Raw genomic sequence first — 23,596 nt, 5'->3', positions numbered from 1 at the left:
AATGATTCGCATGACGTCAGCGCAGGGGCGGCCGACTCCTTCAATAGCGTAGTTTAGTTCAAGCATTGCACCGTAAACTTCAGATGAGCACACCCGAATGATTTGGTAATTGGAGGGATGTGTATGGACGGAGTATGGGAACCCCCATGTTAATAAATAATCCTGTACTTACCTGTACAGTTTGTATATCCATTTGCTGCAGAGCCTTCCCCAAACCACGGTCAGTCGACGTACTGATCCTCCCCTCGCAGACGTTACGTTACGTCAAGCTGCTGCGACTTCAGCTTGGTCAAGTGCCGAGGGAAACCTTGATGTTCAGAATGTCGCATATCAGGCCTTGTGTGAGTGCATCAATAGAAACGATCTAAAGCTGCAGTGAGAGGATGACCCCATGCCCAGCAGGCAACTCACAGCGCGGCAATGATGAGGTACGTTTTTTGCTTGCTTGCTAAACCGCCCTATTGTATCGTTATGAACTACGCCTACCGTACGCAATTTAGTTCCCTAGACATCTCGCGAGGTGCGTGAGAAATCTCGAGATTTTCGAGCAGAGACTTTTATAAACTTCACCTTTTCTATCTTTATTTCGCTGTAAAGGAAATACTTGAGTTGCTTTCGTTAGTTGTTAAACGTGCCCATTTGTACCTTGTATATTCTACTAAAATTTGGGATCGAGTAACTGTAACTTCGCCAGGATATTCAATATTTCCTTCAAGTTGTAAAAAGTTAATGAGAATCTTGCAGGTCACGTGATTTCGACTTTACTTTTGGGAGCGAAAATGGCGACAGCAATGTATCTCGAGCACTACCTGGATAGTAAGTAAAAAATCTCAATTACCCGGAAATATACTATACGGTTTTGATAACCATTTAATAAAGACACGTTCTAACTACGCGTTGCTACCAAGATGAAGTCGTAACTGTGCTTGACCGCTGCGAAAAGGGCCATCAAAAAGTGACCCGTTTGGCAGCCCGCGCGTCGATTTGTGCATCCCAGTGGAGTGTCGTTATATTTTCTTGGCGCTAAAAATCCGCCCAAATGAAGTGTCGTTCTCTTCTCCTTTGCTGTACCATTCATTCTCTTTTATATTCATGATATTGCCTGCGACGCAACCTCTGTTTCTATCCTATGTTCTTCTCCTTGTTCAGGTTGAAAAAACGAATTGGTGCTTGGGTTGGTCTTCCAAGCAAGGTTGTGACTGTGAGGCATTCCCTGCCTTGGCTTGTTGTTGTCGATAACCTTGAAGTTGAAATCTCAAGTATTTAAAAAAAATAAATAATGTACAACAGTAATGATCTTCAGACTTCAATTACCAAGGACGGCATTTACTCTTAATTTGGCATTTATACCAACTCGCATCAACTAAAACGAAACTCGAAGTGGAAGCCCATTCATTGATTCAATTCAATTCATTCACAACCACCTTGTCCAATCCTATCCATATTGACCCCTGCATTGAATGAATTGATTGATGATGTTGAACTTGAAGGAGGAACAATTCAAAAGAACAAGTGGTTGTATTTGTAATTCAACTTATTATCTATTGTGGTAAAGACATGAAAATGAATGGGGATCAGCATTTGATGGCATTCTATTGTTAGAGTTGGACACCAATTGTCCTGTGGTATGTTTTGTAAGTTGTAATATGACATGATTGAAGTTAAATGAAACAGGAGATTCAATTGATCCAGCAATGTTTTGTTGTACTGGTAGTGGTACACTCTTAGTTGTAACATTATCTAACATACAACACAGTTAGGGTGTGAGTTATGCCGTTCACTCATCCAGAGAGGGAACAGGTGTATCCCGTCAGTCAGTTCAAGAAAAGTGCAAGTTTGACCTAGGCTAATCAGTAATCGTTCAAATAGTTTTATTTGTGCTAAAAGGCCAATTTGCTTGGTTTGGTTCACGTCACTCAAAGTTAAGTTTTTCTGAGGGTATGCTCCTCTTTTGCAGGCTTGGAAAGCTTACCCATGGAACTACAGCGTAACTTTAACTTGATGCGGGACCTAGACACACGATCCCAAGGTTTGTTATTATTGCAGCTCTCCTCCATTTCAGGTCTTATTCCCTGTCTATATGACATTCTATTGCAGTCACAATTGCCCCATTGTAAGGTTGAGCTGCTATTATAAACAAATTTCAGTTCAACTAACCTATCATACAGTTCAGTGCTAAAGTAAACTTTGTTCCGTTCTAATAGAGTGACTTCCTGCCAAAAATCTGCAACTTGAAGTAACTGACACTGTAACAGGGCTGTCAAAATGCTAAATTGAAAGTATGTGAAAGACTTGAAAAAACTGCGAAATCCCTTAACGTTCTTCCCTTGTTTGTTTTTAGATGTGATAACAGAAGTGGACTCAATGGTGGATTGTTACATGACGACTGTGAAACGTCTTTCACCAGATAAGCGCACGGAACAGATCACAGATATACAAAAGCTATTCCAAAAGAGTAGAGAATTTGGAGATGATAAAGTGCAGTTAGCCATGCAAACATATGAGATGGTAGGTGAATATGAAATGGGCCGGGTGTCTATTGGTTCTCACCCTAGTTCATTGTTTGTTTATTCAGAAATGAAGTGATGCTGTTTACTGAATTCATTGACAATAATCAATGGCACTGTTTAAAACTACATTGGGCCCAAATTTCTGTTGTGGCTCACTTGGGATGATAGAATAGTGGTTCCTATTGATAATCAGCACTGTACTTTTCAGTTTTCAATTGCTATTAAGTTTGAAATCGATGCGTTTTCTGCAGGTTGATAAGCATATACGAAGGTTGGATTCGGATTTAGCTAGATTTGAAGCCGAACTGAAAGAAAAAGCGGTTAGTGCCAAAAGTGGTGTCGTGCCTGGTGGAGGAACATCTGAACCGGAGAAAGGTATTCCAGCATTTATTTGGTTCTTGGGTTTTTTAACCTGTAGACAATTTAGTGCAGTAGAAGTGTTACCTACTAGAGCAATAGGTGACAACATTGTCAATCCAGAAGTATCTTTTAACATGAGCTAAGTTATGTAAGGACTTCTAACCTTTTAACCTCTAAACGTAGCCCAGACAAATGGCTCTCTTTATTCAAAGTCCTTTAAATGTGGTTGACTTGACCTTGTTTCAAAATCTTGTCTGCAGGGAAAAAGGGCGACAAGAAAAAGAAGAAAAATCAGAAAGACGATTATGATGATGAAATACCAAAGAAGAAAAAACGAAAATCTCAGTTGCCACTCCAGTGAGTAATCCTTTTTCATCCATGAAAGTTGACGTAGTGAATAGTTAGGAGCTGATAGTATGGCAGTGGATGACTCTGCGCTAGTGTTGTGGTTTTGCCAGTTTGGTAGGCTTGGTTTCGCGGTATCCATTTTCTGATATTTCTCTTGTAGGCCTGATATTGAGACTACACCGACTGTCCCTGCTATCCCCATATCGATCACACACCCGTCAGATGTCCTGGATATGCCGGTCGACCCCAATGAGCCAACGTACTGTCTGTGTCATCAAGTCTCCTATGGAGAAATGATAGGCTGTGATAATCAAGATGTAAGTATACTATCAGTGCTCTCCTAACTTGTAGCCAAGCTGTGATGTCCAGGATGTGAAAAATTGGTATTTTCCAAATGCTGCGTTGCCTACATTTAGTCATAAGACTCATAGTATCAAATCAGCATTGTCTGCTGGGCCATGACTTGTTTATGTTACAGTTTTCCATCCTTCTGTTTCAGTGTCCAATAGAGTGGTTTCACTTTGCATGTGTTGGCCTGACTACCAAACCCAAAGGGAAGTGGTATTGTCCAAAATGTACAGTCGAACGCAAGAAGAAATAAACATAGCCTGCTTCATTGGAACCAAACAAATGTGATTTCATGGCGCTTGTTGAACTGTGATGTGACCTACTGGTTGAGGTGTCTAGACTCTAAATCCAAGTGTCGTCTGTTCGAACCCTGGTCTGATCGTTGTTTTACCTTCACAGGTCGAGCTTAGTTGAGCACTGAAATAACAGCAGCCACTTGGGACCCTAGAGTGCCTCTGTGGAGACCTTATAGGAGACAGTTGTTGTTGATCGCTCTGATGCATACCCTGATTAGTGGAAAGTACTACTGGTATTAAAAAAGCAACTATTAATTGGTATTAATGAAGAGAAGTGCTCACATTTTGAAGGGAAATGAGCAGCTTATCTCGTGTAGTACCGTATACTGGGAAATGTTTACCGCTTCAAATATTGGCATATTTGATCAATCTGCAATTTACCCCATTGAATGATTGACGAACATGCTCGTGGATTGTGACATCATGATGAACCTTATGTAAACTCAACATGAATCGTATGTAAACCCAGCCATCAATGTACAGTATTATGGCTTTCACATTTCCCTGCATGATATTCTGTGACTTCTACATGTATTCTCATGTATATCTTCTATATTTCATGGCATGTTCCTACCTTAACCCAGGTGATTCTTCATAGTGATAGTGTTTATGAAAATGTTGTGTTCAAGTTCAGCTTTATTTGTGTTCATTGTAGAAAGTTTGTGATTGATGTTGAGGCCTACACTCGGCCATGAATCGTGAGTTTCTAATTCCCCTTGGTAAATCATGTTTTGTTATAGTTGGTACAATTTCTTCAGATCTAGTTTTATGAGGAACCAGGCACAGTGGCTCTTTCCTGTTTCTGATTAATAAGTTTGTGTTATCTACTTTCTCACATAGTAGCCATTGTAAATATTGTGTAAATTGTATCCTAATCATATTTTAAAGCCAATGATTATGTTTTATTTAATCTGGTGTGTGGCCTTTATACTACTCTCCACATATCCGAGATATGACCGAGAGTAACTACATGTAAGTAATATTTAACGTGTTCATGGTATTGGTAAATCAGAAACTTTGTGCTGTCATTTTAAAAGAGCTTTATACGTAACATCGTCTAAATTGGTACTCTTTGATCCAAGAAAGCACAAAAAACCACGCTTTGTTCAGCTGAACTATATTGCAATTATCCAAGAGATTTTTAGGGTCCATTTATCCTAGTTGATGGTCAGTTTCTTGATCTTTTCTAATTACTGGGCGAAGGGGTTTTGGGGTCCCTGCTGTCATGTAAGACACTAAAATTGAAACTTATTGGTTGATGTTTGTCTTGCTTGATTTAAAAAATGCGACTCCAGAAGTTCTAAAATGGCATTTTAAAGTCGGTGAATTCGTTTTCACACCGATATTTGTCGGACTTGAAACATGTGGAAGATTCGTCTCCATCTGTTATGCTGGCCGTTCCGTCAGAAGATTAGTTGTCGTCTTGGGAGGGGGAGGGAGGAGGTTGGTTTGGTTTCAAGCCAGCTCTATTCTTGTATATTTGTATATTTGTGTACAAGTGAATGGGATGAGTATACATGTAAGACCTCAATCATATCTGTTCAAGAGTTATTTTTGTATGAATAAATAGTGTATATATGTATAACTGAAAGATGTCTCACTTTACCTTTTTGTGTGAAATGTGGATGTGATTCTGATCCATGAAGCTGTGATGTCTGCTGTGTGCCTGGTCAAAATACTGTTCGAAGTGATCAGCAAATACCCCAACATCTTCAATGCTAGCGACTGACGTCTGAAGGGTTCTTTTGAGGCTGTGCCTCAGTGCCGGGTAAGGGAATTGCGCATTCGGACAATAGACGGCATGTCCTCTGTAGAGACCACGTCACAACCAATCTGATGACAGTACATGTAGCTGCTACAATGTCCAAGATCTGAAAAGTAGTTGCCAGCGGGCTTCACTCGTCCTGGACACTGTCAGTGTCACCACCAAGCTGATGACAGTAGCTGTTACAATTCGGATTTTACGATTGGCCAATCCAAGATCTTTTCGTTAGGCCCTTGTGCCTGCGGTATAGAAGAGACGGCCTAGTACGTTGTACCTGTCGTCACAAGCATGGCGAGATGATATCTCAGCCTAAGGCAGTAGGCCCTGGTGTGCATGTCATCTCGAGCCCTAGAGTCATGCATAAAATGGAGAAGCCAGGGTCTCCTGCAATGAGGTACATGTATGACCATGAACGCCGTGATCGGAGTAGGTTCTGTTAACTGCATTAACTATCGTAGAGCTGGTGTCACTACTATTCATGAGGTGACAAAATTCTGATGTCAGTATCATCAAGGATGCTCCTCCAACAAAGAGATGAAGTCAGTTTAGCCAACAAAATTGAGTGAAAGATGTTTTTAACGGGTTTTCTTTTTATTTGATGACTGACAATTATACATGTACATAAAGAAGTACTAAAAACACTATAACAAAGAAACGGATAACAAAAGACTACGAGGTTGAGGAGTAGCACTGAGGAGATGACAGTAAGCTAGTAGTCAAAACTGGTCATAATGAAAATGTGCTTATACCATATAATTTTTTCAGGGTTTTAACACGATAGCTAATAATGTTATGTCTTTATAACAAGGCCAATGCACAAAAGGTCCAAGGACGCCAGGCTTCAGCCCACCACAAAGTTTTAACCAAAAGTGATGAAAACTACCATTTCAAAGCATTAGTCAAATGAGATTTAAAATAAATATCAAAGTGAAAATTAGGTAAGAAATCATTGCAGTAATTTTTTTAGCAAGCATGGTTAGTGACATATTTTATAGATATTAAGTTACAATGGTTTAGACGCAAGTATATAAGTGTATCATGCACAGGTGGCCTCTACACTACAAGGTAGAATATACTGAATGAGTAATAGTATTGATGATTACATACATGAAGCATTCTTGTACCTGATGAAATGCATTTTTTACACATTCACTTTTGTTCAATTAGTAGCAAAGTTGAAAATTAGATCAAAATAAAATTTGGTGTCAGAGGTCACCTGACCCTGGGGTTCACGTGTACTAAGTGTCAAGTCAATAGCTCAGGTGGTTATCGATATTTAAACAATCAGACCCAGTGACTGCAATCGTAACGTGTAAGCGCCCAACCAGTCAGTTGATCGGAGAATCTCAAAAATGGCAGTGATATCAGGTTAGGATCTTCACAGCTGGTTCAGGGCACCAAAACGTCCCGGAAATAGCAAAATGAATTACAAAGGCCACTTGACATGGTTCTTGTGCAGATACAGGGATACATCTGTACTTTGTGACCTACTGGTAACTTCTACCAAACCTTTTCTTCGACTCAAACAGAAACTTCATAAACATTTTCCCATATAAGTGACAGTAAAGAAATGTGACCACCAAAGAGAGAAAAAACGACAACAGACATTCTATGAGAAACTTTCTAAAGGCCTACTCATCCACTGGTAGCACCGATGTGCTCTTGGAGCATCGATATAGCTGGAGTCACTAAAAACATGCACTCGAACTAACTCAACTCGTCAAATATAGGAATTACCACTGATTACAACATTCATCTAAAGCTACATTCACATCCAAGCACAAGAATGACTACTAACATTTTTCTCTCGCAGATATCATATATACCATTAAATACATTATTTACTCAACATCAATTACGTGCTTCAAAAGGTTTCAAAATGTACCTAAAACATTATTATGTTATCAATCATCTCTATGTCACATTATGTTTATGCAAATGGTACCCAATTCTGACACATCATTTTGAATTAACTGTCCAACTGAAATATTTGCAGCCGATTTAATATGAAATAGCAACTCTGGCAAATTGTCATTTAGCATTTTGACAAACAGGTTACAGTATTTCCATTAGCTTTTCTTTTTGCAATTATCTGCACACTCACAAGAACTTGATCACAAAAGGCAACCAAATATGTGCAGGTTGACAGTAGAGTATCAGCAGCCGATATCTTGTCATCACAAGTATTTTCCACAGACAATTTCCGCCGCAATATTTATCGGTGCGAGTGCACTTAAACTGCAGGTACATTCATTAATCAACATGGAAATATGTGTAGACTAATTTGCTCGATGAACTTGCCACAACTCATGACACATGAGAATCTGAGGAAAATGTTCCTGTCAGTCAGCTCTAAGACCCTCACAGGGTACCACATCATTCAATATCATTAAATAACAATATATAAAAAGAGCATCTATCGGCATCATATGCAACCAAAATAAATTGTCCACCATCTCAAAAATATCCCACCTTGTCTATTTGCATGCAACAATGCACCAAAAAATCCTCTAAAGAAATGCCCATGTGAATATCAGACTGACTCATTACGCACCAACAGCAAAAAAGGTTCTTGAACATTTCAAATTGTCTTAAAGCCAAACCCTCAAGAGACTGCATGTTTCTTATTTCTTTAAAGGTGAAATTCTGTTTATAGGTAAATTTCTAGCTGAAACACTAAGTCATACAGTTCACCATCATAAGTATATCTGTGTCATAAGCTTATCATGCAGAGGAATCATTATCGGTATGGCACTAAACATATCGTCATTGTCAGAAATAACCTCTGAGGCTCATAAAGCTTTCCCTCTTAGCATTTTGCACACATCTCGTGACATGGATCCTACAATAATCTCAATAGTAGTCTTTCAGAAATAAAAACATTCAAACAGTTTAAGAATAAATAGTAAAATCTCATGAAATTGGAGCAGGCGTGAACAATTCAGATCATCAAGGAAATTGACATCTGTAACTCTGATGTAAGTTAGTTTGTTTAGAGCAGATATAGGGCATGGTTGTTCATAACAAGATTTGCCACCAACAGAGGCGTTAACTTGGCCTTATCTCCCTACGTTATATCCATTAGACTCAACACCAAGTTAAGTTTACACCAACATTGGTGACAAAATTTGTTTTGAACAATCACTTCCCACATCGTGTATTGAACTTGAGTAGGTCTCAACAGCACCAGTGCAAGCACCATTGAAATCACAAGCTGTAATAAGTTCTTTACCTATATCAAGCATATGTTCTTGTCCCTATCGATGAGCTGAAGAAGCAGCCATCCTTGTCCACAATTCTCTACGCTAACTCCTCCTTCAGTGAATTAATCCTGGCACATATCTTCAATGCGGGGCCAAGTTTAATGTTCATGGCAGACATCAGATGGTCTTCTTTCAGTAGCAACAGCGCCTGACCGTCAATCTCCTGTTGTTTAAACTCATACGCATGCGTGTCACAACCTGGTAATAATCTGATAAACTCATACACTTCATCCACCTGAAATAGGAAACACAGATTAGTCACCATTGGGGCAAACCAAAAACCATCAACAGGACTTAGAAACATCATCAACCATTTGAGCCAAAGTTGTAATTTCATGAAATTGTGATATGAAAAGCTCAAGAATATTGCCGGGTTTACGGTATATAGAATATTCATCAACAAAAGGTATTGGAACTAAGGAGGTGACAAGAATATCTTACTGTCCACTTGGAGGGATGCTTCTGTTCACAATCCTCTTCCTCCACATCCATCAGCTCAGGACTGTAGTCCTGTTGTACGGGCGTCGCCGGTGATGATGTGTCATCACGGCCCGACTGTGAGCTGCTGTCACTCGTCTGTTCGGGTGGCTGCAAGGAAACAAACAACAATATTCCGAGTGAGTTGCACAAAAATACTTGTGATTTGAGTGAAAAACAATGAAATAGCCACATGTTTATTGGCCAATCGAGCATCTTTGCCAAACAGGAGTAGAAACTAAAGCCGAGATGCATGCAAAAACTCCCAAGCGGCCAAGTCAGAAAGTGCAGCCAACTGACAAACAGGACTTGTTAACTTGTAATCACTCATTCTTCAGTACATATGAGAGGAATAGTTTGTAGGATCAACTTACATAAAGTGGGAACTTGGTGGCATCGGGGCTTGTGTTGGATGGAGGTCGGCCACCTGGCCCATGGTGCTGGAAAACAAGCATGACAGTCAGACTAAAGCATACATTGCTTTGAATTAGAGAGAAATTCGGGTGCCACCAAGACCGATGCTTAACCTGTAAATCTTGACACCCGCCCCAGATTGACCAGCTGTTGCCAAAAAAGACTAGTAGCAGTGTTGTGTAAAGTCAGAGCTTGAACATGGCAGTACACATTGAGAATGGCCTCTCGGTTACACCTGATCAATGGGATATAAACTAGCAACAAGGTATCAGTGCTGAAAACCTCAAATAACTTTCACGTCATTCGTAATCAAATCGTCATAGAAAAGCTGAAATGTTCATTCACAGGTTAATATAATAGATGGCGTTTTATAGTGAGTGCCAGCAGGCACGGAACATTGCTGAACCAGCACAAAAAAGACCAAATCTGATGATTTCACTTTCACAAGACAAGAGATACAACTAGATTTAGGTCCACAATAACTTACATAGACCTGTAAATCATGAGGCCGCGTTCCGTGATTATCAGGCTTTGATTTGGTGGAAGTTCGTCGATGTGATCCACGCAGCTTTTAAAAACAGATTCAATAGACATAGGAAACCAGCGACACTAGTTTTACATCACAGTAAACACCTTATAATGAGAGAGTGATGTTTAAATGTTCTATACCAAAATACTGGTGATGCTTACACAGCTTAACACCAGCAATGAACTTTTTCTCATTTAACAAATGAAAACAGCGAGTCATCGATGTATTGTAACTAAATCAATAAGTTCTAAACTTTTTACTTTCATTCAAGAAACTGAGAAACTTGGTTATACAAAGACAAATAACTCTAGTTCATTTAGATTAGGGGGAGTCAGAACGAGGAGAAACTCTTATCAATGGCAATCACATGCAGTTGGAATGTAAAACAAGTAGGAAGGACACACGAACTGGATGTGATGTGAGATGTGTCTCCTTTTCAAAAGAAGAGCTGGGAATGACCAATACGTAGGAGAACAAAAACAAGGAAAGAATATCAATGAACACTACTACATGTACCTTCAAGATAATCAACGAAACTGACAGTTCACATTTCGAAAACATGCAAACTAATTTTCCTAATTTCAGCGATGAAACGTTAATGAAAGCCGGACAAAGTCATCTTCACAGCAGAAACGATGGACAATTCATAAACAGAGTAAATGGGATGGGTAGGAAAATGCTGGAGAAAACTTATAACTAACAACTTTAACGCTATAGTATCACTTCATAACAGACTGACAAATGTCTCACCTTCACAGGTACACAGCGAGTGAATTTGAGCACCTGAAATCAAGGCCGATTTTAGATTTCTAACCCCCTAAATATCACCCACCTTGTATTTTCACAAACTGAAGAATGTGTTTTTTCATTTACTTTTCACCTTTGCTCGAAAGTAAACAGTTGAAAACCAACGTTCAAGCCAAAGCACAGAATATTTCAAGTTTTACAGTAACTTTGGCTAAAGGTATCAGCACCTTGAATTTCTGACAGACAAAAGTTCGGAGGCTTTTAAGATGGAGTTTAGTGGAGAAATAATCAGATATTGTGACTGCTGTTTTTAGTAGGTCTCAACCCCGGAAGAGCGCGAGGCAAAAAACGAATCTAAAGTTTTCGCTACATACCTCCTGTTGTTGTTTCTGTTGTTGTGCAATAGTGTACGCCAATCGACCACCCTGGCCTCGCCGCCAGCCTTTATTCCGTAACTTCAGCGCATGCCTCTTCTTGGAGAATGGTTTCCCTGGGCCACCTAAAAAGTAAAGAAAATACTCAATACTCAAAGATCTGTCTTGCTCTATGCCAATTACCAATCAATTGTACTGAAAAGTACAATTTTTATTGACTTCCATTCCAAATCAGTCCATCGACACCTATGATATTTTGGGAAAGTATCGAAGTCATCCAAGGCACCCTTGGGACATACAGCATTAGTCAGTCCCATGGGTGTCCTTAACAGAGAGGTTCTGCTGTATCTTCATGACCCTCTGTCGTCAAGCCAGTCAGAGAACTTGGTCAATATGCTGTTCAAAATCAGAGAAGCTCAACAAACCTGCTCTAAATTCCACTAGCGAATCTAACACTTCATAGTCCTTTCAACTCGATCAATCTACTCATTAACTTCCAACACACAAAGCAACAGAATGTGACGATAAAAAGATGCTAGGTTAAAAAGGAAGTCAATCGGTAGAAACATTCGTGCTGAGGACGCAGCTTGAAGGACTGACAGTAAAACTCACGAATAAGAACACAAAATGGTACCATTCAAGCAGCACATTGGACTTCTTTTTTAAAAATAACAGAAGGGATTGTGTCTTAGTTTGACTGCTTGTCAGATTTTTGGCATTTTTTATCCGTTTCAGAGTTTCCAGAGTTGGCAAGTTTTACCGTTGCAAGACAGGGTGGGAAGATGAAGTCCAGCTGAACCACCAAACAATGAGCCAGAAGTATACATTGACTATGACAACCAGTGAGAAAGACTGAAGTCATAAATGAAGGTTTCCTTCAGTCCTCCTTTTAAAGCTGGGAATGATCTGAAATGAGGATGCAAATCACAGAGGACACATAGGACGGGAAAAGTCAATCCCACACTCCTTATTCAAGTAAGCTCACACATCTTATGGTTTCAAGCCAGACACTGCTTGCTACCTCTGCTGCTTAAAGACCCAAAGCTGACTGCTGGGCTCAGTCATTCAGAAAGCACAGTACAGACACCAGCAAAAAACCTTCCAATAGTTGAGAAGTTGAAGTGATGATATTCGAAATGTTTCAATCAGTTCAAGGGTGTCAAGTTCTATAATCAGGAGCATATCATTTAGATGAAAGTTACAGGCAACCATGTAATGTGTGAGCCTACCTGAACCTCAAACACTCTGTACTTAACACAAGTCTCTCGAGATCTCACCAGAACACTTCCAGGCCCTGGAGAATAGACATTCCAGACTGACCAAATCAGACAACCAGAAGTCTTTACTCAATCATCCACAACTTAAAAAGTTTTCTTTAAAATTGATCTGAGAGACAAGTATTTATAGTGAGCTTGCCCAAGAAAGTTATATATTCATCAAAATGTCTTTAACGTTCACCGTCCAGTTTTGTTCTGTTTACTTATACAGCATATTTGAGATGCGAGGCCACTATGAAGAGTTACACTTTCAACCCGTGCGGGATCTTTAAGTTACTTGACCACAACGTTTTAGTCTCTATTAGGACATTTGCCCAAACGGGCGGGAAAAAAATCGACACCCAGATGTCTGATGACTTTCTAGGACAAGCTTTACAACACCAAGCAACAGAGATCCCAATACAACAATAAAACAAAGGCCTTTGTTGTAACACGATTCGAAATTTGTGTTACGCCTAACCTTGCTATTTTCAGGACTGTGAAGGCTTCCGAGATTATTTCAGAAGATGTATTATTTACCCCAAGGAGTATCAAGGATGGCACCATTAGCAAAGGCTGAGGGTGGGCTTTTTTCACAGATGATCATGTCAAAAGGTTTCCTGGGCTATTTCTGTGTTCCACGCATGGTCAATAATACCACCATCAGTCCATAAAGTCTCATTTACTGGAAGTCTTTTGAATGGCATCACAAGACCTCTTTCACTATTTTTGTACAAAGGACTTTAATGTGGAAAAAACCTGTTATTGTATCAATTGGTAGGCCAGTGACAGGCACCGGCAAATACCTCCCATCAGATCAATTCTGAATTCCCTGCTTTTTGCAGCCGATACTCATCCAATTACCATTACTACGTAGTAAACTGTGCCGTTTTCATTAGCTCTTCCAAAGAACAAGATTTTGAAGTTTTTCTTTGAAGCCTCATCAGAATATGTGACCCGTCACAGCAAAACTAGGCGCATGTCGCTCTGAGCTTGGCAGCTTGAGACGGACTGTTTGATCAATTCTCTATTGTCTGCCTTTTGTGAAATATGAGCACATCAATTTCTTCCATTATCTCCTGGTGTCACTTTGGCTCATCTTCTGTGCGACATGCGCCTGGTTTTGCTGTGACGGGTCACATATGATTGATTCGAACGGGGGATGAGAAGTCTCTCTGTTGCTTGGCGTTGCTTTGAAACAAAGGAATCACACAGAAATAGCCACATACTCCCTTTCGGCTCAAACAGTCCGAGGCGACGCGAGCATCCAACATTGTAACGCTTAGTACAAGCCATTGAACAGAAACGCTTTGAACGTTTAAACTTGCGGGCAGGCGCCACCTTTCCACAGAACTCACACTTCAGAGTCTGCTTGCCATCTGAAAAGATACACAACAACATCACATCAATCAATATGTGGAACACCATCGGTCCTGAAAGAACTTCCTCTAAGGTATGATTTACCTAGAAATCTTATCTTCATGTTCAGCTGAACTGCCCGACAGTGGCAGATCTAATAGGGGACGCGTAAACCCCCTTTTCGTCTGAGAACATCGATTATTCGGGCCCCTCTCCACAAAAGGCAAATGAATACTGCAAACTTTAGCCCTTTGGTCTGCCTCCAATCAGGAGGGTATATTTGACTGGTTGGCTTTAAAAAGCGCAAGAACCTCAACTCTAACTCGCTGGCGGCACATCTTCAGGTGGACTTTACTGTGAATCTTACCAAAGGACATCTCCTTGTCGTCACCTTTCTCTTCAGATTCAGACTCCTTGTCGACGCGGGGTATTTTCGGTGGGATCATATCAGTCAGGATAGATGAGCGCTGCACCTGGAACACGACCACAAGTTCTTAGACACTGAACAGAACACAAGTTAGAGCAGCCTACAGCAAAAACACCTAGAACACCAGCTAACATTTCAAGTAGTCTTTCAATGACCGAGACTGCTGAACTCTGCTTTTGGATTCAGTCTTGTTGTGACAAAGAGGGCTGGCCATTGCTGTCTTTGCGACAAGTCAAGTTTTTTCTCCACGACCCGTAGCTTCTGGCCACAAAGGTTCTTTCAGATCTTAAAGGTTTCTTGTACACATTTAGAAGACTTGCAGGATACATTCTGGGCTTAGGTCAGCTCCCTAGCTTCGGCACAGACTCACAACACGCATACGAATACACAAAGAAGAGAATAATAATTGATGATTTACCCTATTACTTACTGGGAACGGCTCGGGCCCTTCTTGGATGACGAAGCCCTCGATGATGTGAGTGAGAACATGTGGCTTAACGATCGCCTTCTGCTTCTCCAGCTGTGGTGGTTCGTCATGCTCCTCCATCTGCGTCTCCACACTCGCCACACAGTTATTCTCCTTCTCACCAGGGGGCACTTGCACCTGGGCTTCTGGTATTTTTTCCATATCGGTGCCTGTACTCACAGAATCTGTCTTATTTGTTTTATTGTCATTTGTGGCGAGTGCTTTACTAGCCTCTTTCTTGATTTCAGTCTGGTTTTTGAACGTGGGAGGACTAGGTGATGGTTGGGGGATGGGTGTGCTAGGTTTCGACTGGGCTTTCCCCATGGCAGTGGGAGGAACTGGAGAACTAGGTTTTGACTGACTTTTGCCTTTCACACGGCTTATTTGTTTGGGTAGAATACTCCCAGCTTTCGACAAATTATTTGACGTTTGGGTCGATCCATTTATGCTCGGCGGTTTCTGGTTTCCTTGCAAAGAAGCAGGTTTTGATGTCTGACTGGCAGTTGTGTGTTTAGTAGGCGTAATAATTGGCCTCGTTAACATGTTCGTTGTCGTATTTGTCTCAGCATTCTGACGTCCCTTTATTTGCGTGATACCCTGAATGTTTGTAACGACACCCTGAGGCTGTTGGATCGGTCCGGTGGTCCGTATGTAAAGAGGTGGCTGTCCCGTAATGATAGCAGGCGATTGGCTACCACCCACCAACTGTTGATGATGAGCCATTGGGATGCCCTGTTGGAGTGTTGCCATGGCCTGGAGGTGATTCAGCATAGTCGGGCTGGTCAGCATTGCTGGCTGTGATGTGATGATCTGTCCCGTGTTTGTCACGAGCTGGGGCCCTGAAAACCGTAACTGTGTTGGACTGCTCAGCACCTGAGGTTGTGGCGAGGCTGCAACAGTCACTGTTTGTGTTTTACCCTGAAAGACACCAAACATTTGTTGAAGGAACTGAATACAACAAAATCTCTCTTAAATAAAGTGACATGGATCAACAACACCATCAATAATGGAAAGACCTACCAGTCCAGGCATAATGTAAGTAAGATTGTGTTCACAATAAGGCAGGAAATAGTAGGATTCAGGAATACCTGATTGGTAACTGCCATGATTACTTTGATCGTTCTGTTTACAACTCGTTTACAGACTTATAGTTCATTTAGATAACACAGAAAATGTAAAATTTATTCTGACCTAGAATCCGCCATGACACAAATACAAATGGGACCATCAATTAAATTTTTCAAGCAAATTGTTACATCAGAGCGTTTTGGCAATTTTGATCATTTCAGGACAATTTTGAATCCAATTCTTGGCAATTAATGTCACAATCACTAACCTGTGCCACTAAAGCTTGTGTGTTCTGCGAGTTTTGGCCAGGTATACCGATCCCAAGATTACCAAGATTGCTGATATTGCCGAGCTGGCCAATAACCAGAGGTTGAGGACCCCGCTGCTGTAATTGCACTTGTTTGCTGCCAATCATCTGAGGCGTGGCTTGCGTTGTGATCGTGCCTGGTTTGCCGGCAACGACTGACTTGACTGAGTTTGCTGTGGAGATTCCCTGCTGCGGATTGCCCTGCTGTGACACTTGACAGAGGCTCACCTAAAATCATTGAAAGCGAATTGAGCTATGCAGTGAAAAAGATCAGAAGCAGTTGGTCAAAAGGTGTTCTTAACGGCGAGCACCCTTCTGTGTGGAGCGATTGCATGAATAAACTTTTGTTCTTGAAAATGACATCCCCTCTTGAAAAGGCGATGATAACATAGAATAGTAAAAGATAGCAACAATTACCATTGGTCTTACTGCTTGGCTGAGAGAGACAGGGGCAGACATCATCGTCTGGTTCTTTGGGTCCATCAACTGAGGCCGTAGCTGTGCCAAGTTTAACTGCTGGGGGTTGATACCACGGGCTTGCATGGCTGAAAGGAGGAACAGAAGGATAGGATAACAATACATGGCCACAATGCATCGAGGGACAGAAAATTTCATACTGCCCTTGACTAAGGGCTATTGCAATGTTTATGAGGACTAAGTCACAACTAGAAAGCTGGGGTAAGATTATTCCCTAGTTGTCCCCCCCCCCAGAAGGCTGCAGTTGGCAGTCTATCCCAGACACATGGCATACTTTCCCCATGACTGCTACATGTACAATTACCAACCCAACAGACAGGCCAATCATCAATCAGACGAAAGCCGACATCTAACTCGGGCCATCCAGTACAGAGAAAATAAATTGCTTGTCTGGTTGCCATAGAAACCAGTGTCTCCTGTTAAGGCTGCATAGGCAAGGATTGAGAAGGAGAAGAAATGTTCACCGTATAAAGTAATGGGCACAATGAGATCTACATGGACATGGATGTGAATACCCCCCCTCCCCCAAAGTAAATATCAAAATACATATTGGCCATACAATGTACCAACGAATCTCATGAAAGGTAAAGGTCATTAAAAATTAATTCATTGAAAGAGACAGATCTCATTGGCCATTACTAGTTTTAATGTTACTGTATGTACATTGTTATTATCGTTTTCCCTCAGGGAAGCAGACAATCAATCTTTTCAAGCCCAATATTAGCTTTCTCTGTTGCATCAGATACACGCTATTGTCCTTATCATCAATATTTAATTATGATCATCGATTCTTCAATTGAAAATGAAGTACAATGTATTCTTAAATGACACTTCTTTCTCAAATAGAGTGCTGGAATCTTCGGTGGTATATACGAATAGTGTAGCTGACACAGACTAGTTCAAATGCAATTCTCCCGAAGTTTACATTGTACATCCGCACGGTTTGACGCACTTAAATGCAAGACTGCACACTCTGTGGCAAAGATTTTCACTAGGGCGGTGGCCCTGCATAGGCAGGCCAAGACAAGAATCATATTTGAGCAAAACTCAGAGTTAACCAGAGGACATCTGACCAAAGGGTCATGTGTTAAACTGTACCAAGTTTAAAGCTAGTCATAGCTTTAGCGGTTTTAAAGTAAAAGGCCATTGTAAATTGTCAACAGATAACAGACGACACTGACAGACAACAAACACTTTGCAACAGTGAAAACTCAGTACCAAAGAGCAAAAGGGTGAAAGTTACCTTGGACAGCAGCATTCTGTAGCATGAACTGTTGTTGCTGGGTGTAGAACTGTTGCAGGTAGGCGTTCTGGTGATGAATCACCTGAACCTGTGGCAGAGGCGAGCGGATCGTTGGTGTATTCCCAGGTGACTGCATGTTCTGCGCCGCTTGCGATTGCATGTTCGGTGACTGTTGGGTCATCTGAGACATCGGAGATGGCTGTAGTGGCTGTAGAGACTGCAGCGGCTGCGACATATGCTGCTGCATCTGATGCATGGCAGGCTGCAGTTGCTGTGGTACAGAAGGAGGTGGTAGTGGTGGTGGTGGCTGTGGATGTTGTTGAGGGGGTGGTTGGGATGGAGGTCGCAGGTTAGACTGGGGCTGAGAGCAAGCAGTCGTTGATGTCTGTGTTGTGTTGCCTGTCATGGCACTAACGACGTTGCCAGGCGTGCTTGTAGAAGAGGATGTCGCAGCTGAACTAGACTCGGACATCTCTGGTAGTTGTCACTAGATCTGGAAAGAAATCATCATTGTTTTGTTATAACAAATGTACCAGTATCACTGACAGTGTGATGTCTGACACAGCACACATCCATGACCATGGCCGACTGCATATGCATGCATGCATGCACACCTACATGCAGTAGCACAGCACTGCAAAAGTCAAAACAATCGAAAACCGAACGACATTTTTGCATAATTTACAAAAGCCAGACCGACGAAACTTACACAGTTCAAAACTCTGAAAGTTCATGTACTAAATGCACATTTCAGATTCACTTTTACACACACAGAAGAAGATATATTCCAGCAAAAAGAAAAACTTTTGTTGTGAAAATTTATTAATCAGCGGCCATGATGACGGAGATCCTTTCACTCCGCGGAAAATGACGTCAGTGGGATTTCCCCATTCCCAGGCCTTATCAGCCTTAAAGCTGACCACCTACTAGTATCTACTCCAGGTTTGACCCCGGTAGTAGACTTTATATTGTTACTTTTGTCATGTACCCTTTGTATGTCTTATGTACTTTCAATCAAAATCATTGTATTTCTATTGTACCATGTGTACCTTTGCCCTCCGGGCCTCTTGATTAATAAACTAATTTGAATTTGAATTTGACCTGAACCTTAGAGTAACCAGACATATCAACTAATTACTTCAGAACTTTGCTGGAATGTGGAGGCACAATTTTTAAGATGGTCTGGTTCCCAGGGGTTAATTAATCAAAATTAAATTAATTAACCCTGGTGGCCAGTGGCTAATCACATCCTGTGTTTTTACAGAGAGCTTTCACACACCGTGCTTGCGTGCGAGGGAGGACCACATGAATGACCCTGGTATTCGAGGATGGGTGACCCGGATCATGAACCAGTCCTACGAACCAGTCGTTAAAAGCGGCCAGTTCAGCTTTAAGAATACTGTTAAGTGTATTCGATGGGAGATTCGGAGCTCACAAAAAACCCTCCCTTTTTTGGTGTAAACATTTTTGTCTTCGATGTAATGAGGCGTTATATATGCTCCCAATTAAATCAGAGATGATCAAGGAATGCTTTCTTTCGGTTCATTATCGTACCATACTCAATTTTCGGTTACTGTTGTGAGTTCCTAAATCCCGTAAGTCGCTCTGCCATGCTTACAATCCTTGGCGGTAAAATTTAGCGCGTTGTTTGTCTTTGTTGTGTGTCGGTTTGGTAGATTTTCGCTGATGAACGCAAGAAACTGTTCTTGAAAATGTTAGGGTCTTGCAGTTACGTGATCGACGAAGAAGTCGGTAAGTATGTATGAGAATTTCGACGAATGGCAAATCCGTCATCAGCCGCCTTCATCAGATAAGAAAATTCGTGGCAAAAAAGTTGGGGTAATATGCATACATGCATGCATGTATGGCAGGCCTAGTAGAGAGGTTTAGCATGCATGTTTGTACTATACAAATCATCCTGACCCGTCCAATTACGCCTTCTGAAATTGCATTAAGTAAGTCTGGGCTATAATAGTAGGCCTACTAGGCCTATTCGCCTCAAATCCCTGTGTGTGCTTTCCCGGGTCCGAATGTCGTTGTTTGCTGGCTTCGGCCAGTGTCGTGGGCATGGCATTTGCGTCGTTTTTAAGCAATCATGTATTTAGACCATTTAGATATCTACATGTATGATGTATTGTAGTTTCCAGGATGTTTTTTCTAAATTGACACTGCGCCCTGATTAGATTAAGAGCGTGATTACGAGAACGATCCTTAAGTGCTGTGATTTGTGAGCCAACTGTTATCTCAGTCAATTGGCACATATGATTCCAGGGCTTGCGGAGGCGGAATACTACAGATTAAGTTATCATCCTGTTATGATTTTGTGATGGTTCCGATCCCTGTTATAGCAGCTGACTGCTTGCGATGGTTTGGATCCCTGTTATAGCTCAGCTGACTACTTGAGATGATTCCTATTGCTGATATAGCAGCTAATTACTTGAGATGATGTGATGGTTCTGATCCCTGTTATCACTGTGCCAGCTGCTGATCATTGAGTCAATTGGCACAGTTTGATTCCAGGGCTGGGGACCACCTCTGAACTACTGCCATGACACCTAAGGAATTGGATACAAGTCAAGTCATCTTGGAGTCTGACCAAGCATTTGATTGGAAACATCATCTGATGCCCTGTTATTCCTGTGTCACTTGTTTATCTTCGTCAATTGGCACTGGAATACCGGGGCACTAGGATGCACCCATCGGCAAACTGGATGATTGTAATTTGATTAGTGTTTTTGACAAGGAAAGTGTTGCTAAAGACCATATCTCAGTGGAAACTTTATGGGATGTACTAGGGATAAACCACCCCCTACTAAATCTTGTTATTTTTACATGTAAGCTCTTGTTCTTGTCTCATATTTGTTAAGCTTGTTATTTCTGTGCTTTGTAGATGACATCTGTGATGACTTAAACGACAGCTTTCAAACGGTCAGGAAGGACAAATTCACGGTGAGTCAGTGCATGCATGGCAACATATATCACAACAGGACAGGCGAATTGTACGAAAAAGTATTTTGTGTCAAAACCTAGTCAATGTTGATAATGTTTTCAGGTGTGAGAGTTTTCATAGGTCATTATAAAAGACATTGATTAGTCATGTCATGAAAGTTATTGTCGCATTGATAAAATGGAAAATTAATGTGTCTTCTCTGAATAGGTTGTTGTGGAAGGAAATATAGGAAGTGGCAAATCGACCTTTATCGAGTATTTCAAGGATAGTCCAAATGTCAAACTCATCCCGGAGCCTGTTGGAATGTGGAAGAGTGTCAACGGGAAGTACAACACACTTGTAAGTATACAGGGTGGTTTTCTCAAAGTAGGGTTGCCAGCAATTTGAGGTGGCGTGACACCCTCGAAACCATTTCCAAAATTCTAGAGCAAGGTAGGGTGGCTCTTCCAAGGTAGGGTGGTAAGCTGCCAAGGTAGGGTGCACCACCATGACAAATGGCCTTGTGGAGAACACAGTACAGTAGGGCTGTTTCAATCCTAATGTCTTAATCTTAAAAAGTCTAGTTTTGTTTGTTCAATACTGTGTCTCGGTTTTGCACTTGCAGGAGCTGATGTATAAGGATGCAAGAAGATGGAGCCTTGCATTCCAGTCTTATGTGCAGCTGACCATGTTAGACATCCATACGAGAAAAGTGGTAAATAAGCTGTATAGAGGGGAAAATGTTCATGTCTTGAACATTTGATTGCCCATTCTGTTTATTCATACTTGATCAGAGGTGAACTGAAGCAACTAAAATGTAAATCTGGGTCCACCTGTGTGACTGACAAGTCACGTGTTGTATTATGCTGGTGATAATCACCGTAAATATTCAGTAGAGGAGTAAATTTCACCAAATTGGATAATTATGTGAAAAATGGTAGCAACAGTTCCGGACAAAATAACCTTAGATATGTTCAAAATAGCTATGATTGTGTTTGATATTATTCCAGGATGCGCCAGTGAAGCTGATGGAGCGGTCCATCTACAGTGCTCGGGCATGTTTCTGTGAGAACCTCCACGATGCTGGCCTCATGCCTGGTATCGACTACGAGGTGCTCAACGAATGGTATCTGTGGATCGTACAGAAAAAGACGGCTCCGGTTGATCTTGTTGGTATGTCCTGAAAGTGCCGTTGACCACAATCCGTGCATTTTGATGACTGCAAAGTCTTGACATGAGACTCAAAACTGAGATCTTCTGCAAGGGACATGACACAAATCCTCCAAAGTCTTCTGCAAAGACTTGAACTGAGGTTCTCTGAAGTCCTCTGCAAGAGTATAAAAACTGAAATCCTTTCCAAAGTCCTCTGGAACTACTTTAAACTGAGGGTCCTCTTCCCATTTGCAGTATACCTCCGAACTGACCCTGAAGTGTGCCAAGAGAGAATTAGAAGACGTAACAGACTTGAGGAGGAGGCCATTCCTTTGGTAAGTACATCAGATACTCGGCCAGAAGAACACCCTCTCTATTATGACTGGGAAGAAGGCATTGCCATCATATCCCGGCTTGCAGTACATGAAGCCATTTGTCTCGGTATCAAAGTTGTTTATCTCCAATAAGACAAAACATTTGCCCTGGAACCAAAAGTTTCGAAAGTCATATAAAGTTTGCTTCCTGTCTTTATCTTTCAGAGCTACCTTGAGAAATTGCACACCCTCCATGAGGATTGGCTAATCACTGGGAACCAGTTCAAACTGCCCGCTCCGGTGCTCACCCTCGATGCGAATAAAGATATATCTGAACTCAAAGGAATCTTTGCGAAGCACAAGCCAGAAATTCTGTGTGGATTTGATTGAAATGATGGAAGTTTAGTGGGCTACCTCTGTTTCAGATTGGTGGTCTGTGGACCGACAGAAAGATCTTCACAAGCAAAATGTTTTAATATTGACTTATTTATTTGTTATTAAGAGTAGCAACAAAAACATACTGCATGTCGGTATAATTGAGGTATGCGACAGATTTTCAATTTCATGAATTAATGTTTTATCATAATAAGTAAAAAGCGTCTGTGATCAATGGCCCAAGCCAATATTGGTCTTTTGTATCCATTTAACTGGGGGTGTCGTCCTCATAAGCAAGGCAAATCGCTATTATATGTTACACATGACCACATGACTGATGTCCACTACACATTGCCGTGAATTTGTATTGTCAATTCACAATATGATGCGTTCGTACGTGAACAGTCCGGAATGTTCGCCCCATAGTAAATGACCTTGGTGCTATTCTTGCCATCTCCATTCCATTGGTGTGATGATGTAATATTTTTCTGTACTGCCAGCTCTATCACTGCCACTGTATAGGCTGCAACATTGCATGTTATTCTACATCTTGTATATAGTTTCTTCATTCCATTGCTTTGTATTGAATGCGTAGTACTAATTTCCATGGCTATTTTTCATAGTTTGAATAAAAAGTCGATATCTTTTCAACAAGAGTTTTTTCTCCTTTCCTCCACCAGAAAACTTTGCCTCCTTGCCACTACCAAGGCATTAAATTGGTGTGGCCTCGGGACTGAAAACAGGACACTATGAGTACATGTACCAGATTGATGATTCTGTCCTTGTCTCATG

General features: G+C 41.2%; 3 protein-coding genes across 8 annotated transcripts; 2 read left to right on the top strand and 1 right to left on the bottom strand.

Annotated features, from left to right (window-relative positions):
- The first annotated feature begins 523 nt into the window (after window positions 1-523).
- On the top strand, window positions 524-5,453 carry LOC135497179 (inhibitor of growth protein 5-like). The gene is made up of 7 exons (XM_064786926.1): window positions 524-816; window positions 1,958-2,029; window positions 2,342-2,508; window positions 2,762-2,885; window positions 3,131-3,227; window positions 3,379-3,535; window positions 3,718-5,453. Exons 1-7 carry the CDS (start codon window positions 780-782, stop codon window positions 3,817-3,819), a joined length of 756 nt encoding a protein of 251 aa, XP_064642996.1. The 5' UTR covers window positions 524-779; the 3' UTR covers window positions 3,820-5,453.
- Window positions 5,454-6,205: 752 nt separating this feature from the next.
- Window positions 6,206-18,883, bottom strand: LOC135496672 (polyhomeotic-like protein 2). 6 transcript variants are annotated; one of them, XM_064786120.1, is made up of 13 exons: window positions 18,744-18,883; window positions 18,035-18,527; window positions 16,732-16,859; window positions 16,276-16,542; window positions 14,892-15,857; window positions 14,414-14,519; window positions 13,917-14,066; window positions 11,432-11,556; window positions 11,061-11,093; window positions 10,269-10,349; window positions 9,742-9,807; window positions 9,332-9,478; window positions 6,206-9,125 (listed from the first exon to the last, which is right to left on the bottom strand). In XM_064786120.1, the coding sequence occupies exons 2-13, from the start codon at window positions 18,504-18,506 to the stop codon at window positions 8,928-8,930; spliced, it is 2,739 nt and encodes a 912-aa protein (XP_064642190.1). In that variant the 5' UTR covers window positions 18,507-18,527; window positions 18,744-18,883; the 3' UTR covers window positions 6,206-8,927. The 6 variants fall into 6 exon arrangements, with proteins under 6 accessions (XP_064642190.1, XP_064642195.1, XP_064642191.1 ...); XM_064786125.1 differs by having other exon boundaries at window positions 14,046-14,066; XM_064786121.1 differs by having other exon boundaries at window positions 14,904-15,857.
- Window positions 18,884-19,670: 787 nt separating this feature from the next.
- LOC135497019 (thymidine kinase 2, mitochondrial-like) lies at window positions 19,671-23,405 on the top strand. The gene is made up of 7 exons (XM_064786663.1): window positions 19,671-19,786; window positions 20,925-20,983; window positions 21,192-21,323; window positions 21,589-21,678; window positions 21,974-22,136; window positions 22,371-22,450; window positions 22,655-23,405. The coding sequence occupies exons 1-7, from the start codon at window positions 19,747-19,749 to the stop codon at window positions 22,817-22,819; spliced, it is 729 nt and encodes a 242-aa protein (XP_064642733.1). The 5' UTR covers window positions 19,671-19,746; the 3' UTR covers window positions 22,820-23,405.
- The last annotated feature ends 191 nt before the right edge of the window (window positions 23,406-23,596 follow it).

This window comes from Lineus longissimus, chromosome 12 (genome assembly GCF_910592395.1).
Source record: "Lineus longissimus chromosome 12, tnLinLong1.2, whole genome shotgun sequence".
Classification (NCBI taxonomy): Eukaryota; Metazoa; Nemertea; class Pilidiophora; order Heteronemertea; family Lineidae; genus Lineus; species Lineus longissimus.
This window is presented reverse-complemented; position numbering and strand designations above follow the sequence as displayed.